At 40.6% G+C, this 10814-nt stretch overlaps 1 protein-coding gene across 3 annotated transcripts; it reads right to left on the bottom strand.

Annotated features, from left to right (window-relative positions):
* Positions 1 to 876: 876 nt before the first annotated feature.
* LOC121567408 (protein YIF1B) lies at positions 877 to 10132 on the bottom strand. 3 transcript variants are annotated; one of them, XM_041877433.2, is made up of 8 exons: positions 9983 to 10132; positions 3406 to 3626; positions 3189 to 3293; positions 2938 to 3016; positions 2767 to 2824; positions 2502 to 2657; positions 2234 to 2327; positions 877 to 2104 (listed from the first exon to the last, which is right to left on the bottom strand). In XM_041877433.2, exons 1-8 carry the CDS (start codon positions 10023 to 10025, stop codon positions 1949 to 1951), a joined length of 912 nt encoding a protein of 303 aa, XP_041733367.2. In that variant the 5' UTR covers positions 10026 to 10132; the 3' UTR covers positions 877 to 1948. The 3 variants fall into 3 exon arrangements, with proteins under 3 accessions (XP_041733367.2, XP_041733366.2, XP_041733368.2); XM_041877432.2 differs by having other exon boundaries at positions 9974 to 10132; XM_041877434.2 differs by having other exon boundaries at positions 9954 to 10132.
* Between the last annotated feature and the right edge of the window lie 682 nt (positions 10133 to 10814).

Genomic DNA, 10814 nt, shown 5'->3' on the forward strand with positions numbered 1-10814 from the left:
ACTTAACTTGTTTCGGTTTTTACTGTGTGCATTAGGGCTTAAGTGTCATTTCTATTTATACTGTGAAATAATTATATTTTGTATAAAATAATTATTATATTCTCCCATCCAGATACTCAGCTCGTTTGTGTGGTGACTTTTTTAGGGATGGGAGAGATTCTCCGAATATTTATTTGTACGGCTGTGGACAGGTCAAGGTCATCTTAAATCATTGGATAACAAAAGTAGGCTGTAATGATGAGAGTATACAACTAAAAGTGTGCCGTTTTCTTTCAATTTATACAGCTTGTGTCATAACGGGAGGTCCAAGGCAGGTTGAATTAATTTGCATACAGGGAGGGACCATGGCATCTGGGCACAATGTGGACGCAGCAGCAGATAAGACATTTTATTACCATGTGTAGAAGCAACAAATCTCGATCAGATAGTGATCCGATCAAGATCTGATGATGACAACCACATGTTAATCCAAGTTGTAAACCACAACTTCTGTTATCTGATTGTGCCATGTGACAGTGGGGGCAGAGCAGGAGGAATCTGGTTTGGAATGCAAATCTTGCAACTCTTATACCAACTCTCAAGTGTTGGATCAAGATTGACAGGAACATCTGTCAAATACATCTGCTAATGTCAAGATAAGCAGGCTTTATCGTACACACTGGCTTTCCTTATTGATTATCATATCATCCTAACTTGGTGCAGAGGGAAAAGGGCTAAGGTGTTAATCTTGCATAGATACAACGTAACCATAGTCCATTAAAGCTTATATCCTGTTGGAAAAAATTGTTGGATCAATGGAAATCAAAGTTTAAGTTAGTGATATTGGATTAGACATATTCAGCTTGATAACAGTTCAATAAAAAAAGCCATAACAAATTTGTACTCCAGTTTCAGTTTATTTATCAGGTTGTAGAGAGCATAAGAGGATCCATGTTAATCCGTTTCTGTATATCAAATATTCATAAAAGCTATTGAGGCATGGCAAAGCAACACCATTTTAGCGTGATATTTCTAGTAATTAGGCCTACATTTCAAATGGAAGCTAGTAATTGTAACATCTAAACCGTTGTATATTTTTTCCCCTTTCCCAGTTTGAAACCTGAATATCAATTACAGTGTCATATGCTCATGTATTTTTGTCAAGCTTGTTTAAAAATGCATCAGCTGTCAATTAAGATTATTTAATGACTTTGTTACATGATAGAATGCCTTTGTTTGGGCTTCAGTTTGTGGCACCAAGACTCCAGACATGTACAACAAGCCTTTTTTCCTATTTACAAACACACATCCACAAATATGTTTACATACATCATCCTATGAATAAGGACATTGAGTACTTTTTTTTGTGTTCACTGGACGGAACAGGCTAAAGCCTTTTAGTCAACGTAAGTATGTAACGCAAGAAAGCACTTAGCCACACAAAATGGCTTCCCTGCGTAGTTGTGACACGTTACACATTTTGGGCTGCAAATTCTGCAATGCAATTCTGCAGGGCAGCCATTTCGCGTAGCTAATTGCATTCTTGCATTTCCTACTTACGTAGGCTATAAATTAGCCTTAACTGTGCTTCCATCCTTGGCTCAGTCAAAGCTTTTGAGATTGAGGACCCAAGCTAGATTGCTAATATACAACCATATGTTCACAAATGCTTAGAAAACATAATTAACTAACTAAATACAGTATACAAAACATGACAAGCCAGTCAATTATCCTTTTTAGACAATTACATAAAAAAACAATACAAAAGACAGGTCAACAATACTGTTACACTTGTGCTGTGAGGCAATGCTAATTCTACAATGCCATTTGTCTGGTTTTATTTATCCGTGCAAGTGTCCCGCACCTCTGCAGCGAATGGTGGGGAGCGGTGATGGTCAGTGGACAGTCTTATCTTTCCATAGAGAGGTAGTGTCTTGTCAGATGAAACACTCCTGGTCAGCTCGTGGCCTTACCTGACCAGGTGATAGGTCAACCAGTACATGAATATGGGCTGGGCGGCTGCGATGGACATGGTCAGGTACATCCTCAGCTGGTTCCTGGCCCCGTTGACCAACACGCCTTGGGCTGCTGCCTCAGACAGGAGCTTTAGTCTCAACGTGCGGATCTGAAGAGATGACCAAGACAGAGGGAGCCAAAATCAAGCTTGTGAACCTACGTACAGTAGTCAAGGCACTGGCAGGGGACATTGGGCGGAGTAAATTCGATTCTAAAGTCAGCTCTTCCTGCTACTCACCATGAAGACGAAGATGGATATACAGCACCACAGCAGCGTTAGGTAATACCCTGTTCGACCAAATAGTAACCCTGCCACAACCCCTACAATCATCCTGCACACACAAGGGAATCCTTCACAATTCATCCGAGTAGTTGATGTGCTATCATGTCTATACAACTTTTAAAAATCAGACGACATCATTGTTGAAAGACAGGGAAATCCAGAACCACAAAACGCAATGTCATACTAATCATGTCAGAGAGAGCGAGAGAGAGACCATCCGTACCCCACATATTTGTATCCGGAGAAGGCCACAAGGTCGATGGTGGTGAGGTCTGTGTTGACTGTGACCAGGTAGAGACTGAGGAGGACAGCCAGCACCTCCATGATGAGCCACACCAGGGCTGAGCTGGCCTGCATGCCCAGGATCTCAGGGGTAAACCTAGAGCCAGAGGGGGGGGGTTAGGGTAGATACAAGTTTCAGGATACTCTTTATACAGAAAACTGTGAAGAAAGGTGCAAAGAAGTGAGTGGAAGTGGGCCACCTTTACCTGTTCTGTGTTCCGAGCGCTAACCCAGCCACCAGGATGTATGTGATAAAACCCATTGCTGCAAAATAATATAAAACCATGTTAAAACAATACAAAAACAATAATAGGCTAGTTGCAGGTCTTATTAGTTTGGTTCAGTCAAGGTGGTAGACCTGACCAAATCTCCTTTACCTGGAATGTACAAGTCAGGAGCGTTGATATCAAAGCGTGGAGCCACTGGGGTGTCCTGTTGGTAGCTCACTTCCCAGTTCTAATGAAAAACAAACATCTTCTTTAGTCCCCCAATAATCAATGAGTGTCATCCTAGGGCATAAGTTCAGTATCAGCTTGGTAGCTCTGAGTCTGGACACGGACACAAGCAATACCAACAGATGGTGACCAGATGGTTACCATAGTAACACAGGGTGACATGTAAGCAGTACCTGGTGCATGTAGGGGAAGACTAGCAGGCCGAGTTTCTTGCCCACGTAAACTGTGTCCACAGCAAAGTAATACTTCAGCTTGGAGATGGGGAGGAAACGATCCAGCTGTAGATTCAACGGAGCAAAACCAAGACGATTTAGGCCTACTTAATGGCACTCATGTTGCTACTTACTAACTGGTACCACAACTATTTACCATCACTACCATGAGTCTTACATTTTTGTCCACTAAGTCTTTGCCCTGGCTGGCCAGGCTGCTCCCGTAGGCCATTGCCAAGTTGGACATGGGATCTGAGAGGAGGGTCTGGCCAGGGTAGCCCATCGCCCCAACACCCTGGCCCGGGAACCCAGCAGGCTGCACCCCCGGCGCTGCACTGGTGTCGTCAAACAGCTGGCTGGGGTCTGTCCCGTCCATTGACGTGTTCTTCATTTTGGGATCTGTCACGCAAGAGGCGGATGAAAGCACATTCTGGTCAGTGGAGTGGGGAACAAAGACTGCAAGTACTGCGCAACACACGCATCGTTAATAACTGTGATGTGAAGTTGTAAGTTGACAAACTTCCAATGCATTTGAAGGACAACAAAAAAAATGTAGCTGCAAAAGAAGGAGCTATGCAGTGCACACTGACACACATCAACAAAATAGCCTAAGCAGACAGTGCCAATAAAGGGGTCTCTTCACTCCATGTGTAAGATAAACCCTGCTCTCAGTCACCAATTCTGGGTGTGTTTTATCCACTGAGGGCAGAATGTGAAGTTTGAAATTAAATAAGTCTGCTAATATGGGCTATTGCTAACTGGACAAAATGGTACAATATTAAGTAGTAGCTTTAAGGGTCATAGGACACAAGTAACTGGTGCACACTAATGTTAAAGTTATCATTACATTTCTCATTAGTGTGACAATTGAGTCAATTTATCGTGATATGGATCTTTGTCCATATCGTCCAGCTCTAGTCTGTGTCAAAAAAGCCTATAGGCCTAAATAATTAAATACAATGTTTGTTATTCATTAGAAGCACATCTCTTAATCTCCATTTCTGACCTATTTTCACAGGTAGGCCTATCGTTTCATATCCTTTACAAAATCATTAAGTTTACCATGGTGCTCTTAGCCCTTCTCATGACTCCAATTCCATTCCATTACAGCGGAATCCATGTCCCATTTAGCCTTGTGAGTGAAATGGCCCGATGCTCCGACGCTGCCCAAATGCTCTGTCTAAACGCAAACACGGCTCACTTGCGATTTGGTTTTGGAAACATTTGGAACTTAACTTTCATATAAGCGAGAAATCATTTTTCAAATACAAAAGGTACACTCACTGTACGCAGTTTAGAAAAGTTGTACCTGGCTGTATTTTGAGAAACATGCGATCCGGCCGGAAATGTGAAATGGAATTGTCCAATGGAAATGTGAGAGGATTTTTTTAATATAGAAAAACAACAACCTTTTATGTTCTAAGTCCACAACAATGCTTATACCACATCAGAGGACAATTTTTTTGGTCTGAAATCTGAGAAAATTAGATTTTTTTTTGTGTAGTCACCCTTTAATTCAGGTGCGCGCCAGACAGTTGTGTTTGGCTAGTGTGTTTCTATAGTGCAAATGGACACTGGATTGATGCAAATAATCATTCTGCCAGGTAGGCATACGCTACTTTGTAGTTACCTTTTAATTGCCTTTCCATCTACCCGAAAACGGTTAGGCCATTATTAACATTGCTAATGGCTACACAAAGTGGTAGACTACCTTCACTGCACACAGCAGGGCACGACATTCAGGTGAATTTGCCAGTGGCACACCGGACCAGTGGGCCTTGAAATACATCGACAGGTACACCTCCAATTGACTCAAATTATGTCAATTAGCGTATCAGAAGCTTCTAAAGCCATGAATTTCTGGAATTTTCCAAGTTGTTTAAAAGGCACAGTCAACTTAGTGTATGTAAACTTCTGACCCACTGGAATTGTGATACAGTGAAATATAAGTGAAATAATCTGTCTGTAAACAATTATTGGAAAAATTACTTGCCAAAATTATAGTTTGTTAACAATACATTTGTGGAGTGGTTGAAAAACAAGTTTTAATGACTCCAACCTAAGTGTATGTAAACTTCCGACTTCAACTGTAGTTCCCGGATGTCGTACTACATTCGCCCATAATGCAATTCTCCAGAAAATAGGCGTGGCATCACAACATTTTCAAATGGCGGAATATGCAGTCAAAGTCCGAGAGCAGATACAAATTCATTGCTTTAACTAATTACGACAAATGTTAAGAAAAAAAAAAGTTATGACTTTTCAAAGAAGTTACGTTACATGTTATGTTGCCGTTCTCAATGGACATTGTTAATGAAGTCGTAAGATGTCTAGCTAGTAATTTGTTATGCTAACAAGCTAGCAAGAAGTTGCATTGCAACAGCATCAAATTCCAGTAGACAGGCGAAGCACTAGTACACTCAACTGAAAGGATGCCGTTCGTTTACAGTATACTAAAATGAACTAATAGTATATAGTATGTAGTATATACTTATTAAGTATGTAGTATACAGTATGTTAGTATGGGTATTTAAACACAGCTATAGTTTGGTTAGCTAAACTAGCAAGTCTGTTTGTTTATCACAGCAACTACTGTAGCTATCTACTAAACTAGCTACCTACTTCCGCAGATGTTGAACACATTTCTACCGGCAAATTAACAAATTTCTAGCGCAAAATGTGTTAAATTATAGCCATGGTATAAAAGGGCCTTCCACGTCGTTCATTATTTTCCAGAGAACGCAAAGCCTCTCGTTGATTATCCCTTACATAATTGGCCTCAACAGGCCCAACATTGGGTTTTACTACATTGTAATGGAATGTCCGGGGCAGGTTAGTCCTCATAAACAGCTACTAGCACCGGGTTCCCCAATTGGCGGCCGGCGATGATTTTATTTGGCCCCCCAAGTTCTCTGAGCAAAAATAATATTTTGTTACGTTACAGCCTTTTTCTAAAAGTGATGAAATACCCCATAATGAAATAGTGAAAAGAGATTTTTAGAAATGTTTGCAGATAAAAAACAGAAATACCTTATTTACATAAGTATTCAGACCCTTTGCTATGAGACTCGAAATTGAGCTCAGGTGCATCCTGTTTCCATTGATCATCCTTGAGATGTTTCTACAACTTGATTGGAGAACACCTGTGATAAATTCAATTGATTGGACATGATTTGGAAAGGCATACACCTGTCTATATAAGGTCCCTCAGTTGACAGTGCATGTCATAGCAAAAACCAAGCCATGAGGTTGAAGGAATTGTCCGTTGAGCTCCGAGACAGGATTGTGTCGAGGCACAGATCTGGGAAAGGGTAACAAAAAAAAATCTGCCGCATTGAAGGTCCCGAAGAACACAGTGGCCTCCAACATTCTTAAATGGAAGAAGTTTGGAACCACCAAGACTCTTCCTAGAACTGGCCACCCGGCCAAACTGAGCAATCGGGGGAGAAGGGCCTGGTCAGGGAGGTGACCAAGAACCCGATGGTCACTTGAGAGGATCTGCAGAGAAGAATGGGAGAAACTCCCCAAATACAGGTGTGCCAAGTTTGTAGCGTTATACCCAAGAAGACTCGAGGCTGTAATCGCTGCCAAAGGTGCTTCAACAAAGTACTGAGTAAAGGGTCTGAATACTTATATAAAAGTGATATTTCCGTTTTATTTTATAAATTATAAAAAAGTCAAGGGGTCTGAATATTTTCAGAATGACTGTATGCATTTTACATCTTTCAAGATGAAACATTGCTATCATTGATCATAACGTCTTAAGAAATCAGCGATTCAGACAGCTTTTTGGGCACATTCTTACCACAATTCTGTGAATAATTGAACATCTTAAGATACTGTATCTGGCACACCTGGCTCATGTGGTTGTATATTCTACATCACTCTGAACATTTGCATACTACAATTATATTTCATACAGGTATGGTCATGCGAAATGTGGGGTTAATGCATGAATTCTGTAATGGCCCCGTATCTACCAATCTTTTTAAACCCCTGTCCTTGCTGTGTTTGTGCAATTTGGTGCCTCAATAACCAAAGTAACAATCCAAAAACATAGCTGCCCCATTACATGGAATTGTAGAGTGTCAACACACAGAAAGCTACCATTGCTGCACTGCTATCACACATTTTCCAACTCTAGGGACATAGACCTTCAAAAAAATCACTATGAGACATCGTCGGCCCAAGTGAGCCCAACCGACCCCCACCGGCTCATGGTTACCTAGGGTTCTTGAGAGATAAGGCGCTCTATCATAGAGCACTTGCTATAATTAGTATTATTGAGCAGAATGAATCACCAACTCAGTCACTAGTACTACCTATGCTTATTATGGAGCCGTCCAGGAAGTCAGCCATCAGGTCTTACAAATCTCAAGTTTAATTGCACAAGATGCTGCCAAGTTGGGACACCCAGTAGTAGGCCATTGTTGGACTTACCACAGCGGTGTCAGTAACTTTAGCAAGTACAATGCCTTCAGAAAGTATTTACACCTCTTTACTTTTACCACATTTTATTGTGTTACAGCCTGAATAAAAAATGTATTAAATTGTGATTTTGTGTCACTGATATACACACAATACCCCATAATGTCAGTGGAATTTTACTTCAGAAATGTATAAAAAAAGCTGAAATGCCTAGAGTCAATAAGCATTGACTCTGTTATGGCAAGCCTAAATAAGTTCAGGAGTAAAAATGTGCTTAACAAATCACATAAGTTGCATGGACTCATTCCCTGTTCAATAATAGTAGTTAACATGGTTTTTTAATAACTACCCCATCTCTGTACCCAACACATACAATTATCTGTAAGGTACCCCAAATCTAGTAGTGAATTTCAAGTACAGATCCAACCACAAAGACCCCAGAGCTTTTTCAAAGCCTCGCAAAAAATGGCACCGATTGGTAGATGTGTAAAAATAACAAAAGCAGACGTGAATATCCATTTGAGCATGGTGAAGTTATTAATTAGGCTTTGGATGGTGTATCAATACACTCAGTCAGTACAAAGATACATGCGTCCTTCCTAACTCAGTTGCCGGAGAGGAAGGAAACTGCTCAGGGATTTCACCATGAGGCCAATGGTGATTTTAAAACATTTATATGGTTGTGATATGAGAAAACTGAGGATGGATCAACAACATTGTAGTTAGTCCACAATACTAACCTAATTGACAGTGTGAAAATAAGAGCCTGCGTACAATAATAAAATATTTCAAAACATGTATCCTGTTTGCAACAAGGCAAAGAAAAATGAACTTTTTGTCCTGAATACAAAGTGTTATGTTTGGGGCAAATACAACACATCGCTGAGTACCACTCTTCATATTTTCAAGCATGGTGATGGCTGCATCATGTTATGGGTATGCTTGTCATCGGCAAGGACTAGGGAGTTTTGGGGGATTAAAAGTAACGGAATACAGCTCTAAGCACAGGCAAAATCCCAGAGGAAAACCTGGTTCAGTCTGCTTTCCAACAAACACCGGAAGACAAATTCACCTTTCAGTAGGACAATAACCTAAAACACAAGGCCGAATCTACACTGGAGTTTCATACAAAGATGACATTCGTGGTCCTCTGTAGCTCAGCTGGTAGAGCACGGCGCTTGTAACGCCAAGGTAGTGGGTTCGATCCCCGGGACCACCCATACACAAATGTATGCACGCATGACTGTAAGTCGCTTTGGCTAAAAGCGTCTGCTAAATGGCATATTATTATTATTATTATTATTATTATTTAATGTTCCTGAGTGGCCAGTTACAGTTTTGACTTAAATTGGCTTGAAAATCTATGGCAAGACTTAAATGTCTGTCTAATTATAATCAACAATCAACTTGACAGAGCTTGAAGAATTAAAAAAAGAATAATGGGCAAATATTGTACAATCCAGGTGTGCAAAGCTCTTAGAGACTTACCCCAAAAGACTCACAGCTGTAATCACCACCAAAGGTGCTTATTCTACATAGTATTAACTCAGGGGTGTGAATACGTATGTAAATTAGATATTTCTGTATTTTATTTTCAATAAATTAGCAACAATTTTTATAAACATGTTTTCACTTTGTCATTGTGGGGTTTTGTGTGTAGATGGGTGAAACAATTAATATTGAATCCATTTTGAATTCAGGATGTAACAACAAAATGTGGAACAAGCAATGGGTGCTAAATTACAAAATGTAAATGTAGTGTATGAATACTTTCAGAAGTTAGCTACTGTAGCTCTGTCCTGGGTACATGTTCTGATTGGACACTGGACAGAGACCAACACGAAGCTAACGTTAGCTAACATAACCAGAGGCACAGTCCCATGTCCCAATTTTGAAGCAATGCGGGCAGTACGTAAAGGCTTGGAAACGTAACTCTAGAGAGCGAATAGCGCGACCTACTAACCTAAACCTGAATAATGTAGCCCGAGGTTGATCAGACATGTTTCAGGTTCTCTGTCTACATGGAATATGACAATCTAACTGGTGACGTTATCTAATGACGTGGCTAACAGCCAGCTAGCTAACTAGCTAGCTCAGTCTTGTGCAACAAAGACGTTAGCTGTTATGATTGATAACACACCGCATATGACAAAAAATAAAGTTAGTCAGCTACATTTGCCAGGTAGTTAGGTTAGCTTTGTCTTACAGAGCAGCCATCGAGTGGGTTAGCTAGCTGTTAGCATGCCGGTTAGCTAACTAGTTAGCTAGATTTCTAGGCCAAAAAGCAAGACATCTTACCAATACTTTGATCAACGTACATAACTTACGCTGTCTGAACCCACTTTGGGTTGCTGTGTAATCCATGTCCATCAATTATTACAGGTAGTTTCGGATATCGTCTATAAAAACGCTGATTTGAAACCATTCAATATGCTTCCTACAAAATTAGAACACAGCCACACCCATGTGTCAACTGGCCAATGATAGTATCCTAAAAAAAGAAAAAGATGAAGGCGTTCCAGGAAAAATATGGACCAATCGAAATAATCTTCTTCTTCAACGAGGTTTAAATATATTTATTCCTACCTCATGCCCTTAACCTGAAATGATGGGACATCACCACTTAACACTCCCTGTAACTCTTCTGATGTCAAGTCTCAAGCACACCCAAATACCTCTCTGCAGCTGCCACCACAACTTCAATTTTCTTGGACTTACGTTCCATCCCTGCAGTACAATTAATAACCATTGGTATAAATGCTAAAAATCCCCAAATTCCCAGCCCCATGGCCACCCCTACAATTAGCACATACCATCACTTTCCCCAATGCTACACATTCCTTTGTCTCATGCCCTTCTGCACACTTCTCACACCTTGGAACCTCCCTCCTACATACTGCTGCCACATGCCCATACGTTTGACACCTGTAACATTGTAATGTATTCGGCACATAAGCTCATACAGGATAACTTATATATCCTAACTTCACTTTGTCAGGCAAAGACTCAACTTCAAAACTCAAAAGAACAGACAATGACTCTTCTGTTTCCCCACTCACGCCATCCTGTATGCGTCGCACCAAACGACGAGCATCACAAACATCGGGAATCTTCCCCTTCAGTTGGTCAACTTTTACATTTACTGCTACCCCAGTAATC

This window comes from Coregonus clupeaformis, chromosome 6, assembly GCF_020615455.1.
Source record: "Coregonus clupeaformis isolate EN_2021a chromosome 6, ASM2061545v1, whole genome shotgun sequence".
Lineage (NCBI taxonomy): Eukaryota > Metazoa > Chordata > Actinopteri > Salmoniformes > Salmonidae > Coregonus > Coregonus clupeaformis.

Bases quoted from the DNA above. Each gene is read 5' to 3' on its own strand.
- LOC121567408 (XM_041877432.2), bottom strand. From the start codon at position 10,025: ATGGACATGGATTACACAGCAACCCAAAGTGGGTTCAGACAGCGTAAG. The intron at 3,627-9,973 runs GTACGTTGATCA...CTTGCGTGACAG, and splicing joins GTTCAGACAGCGTAAGTTAT to ATCCCAAAATGAAGAACACG. The intron at 2,825-2,937 runs GTAAAGGAGATT...ATTATTTTGCAG, and splicing joins TCCTGACTTGTACATTCCAG to CAATGGGTTTTATCACATAC.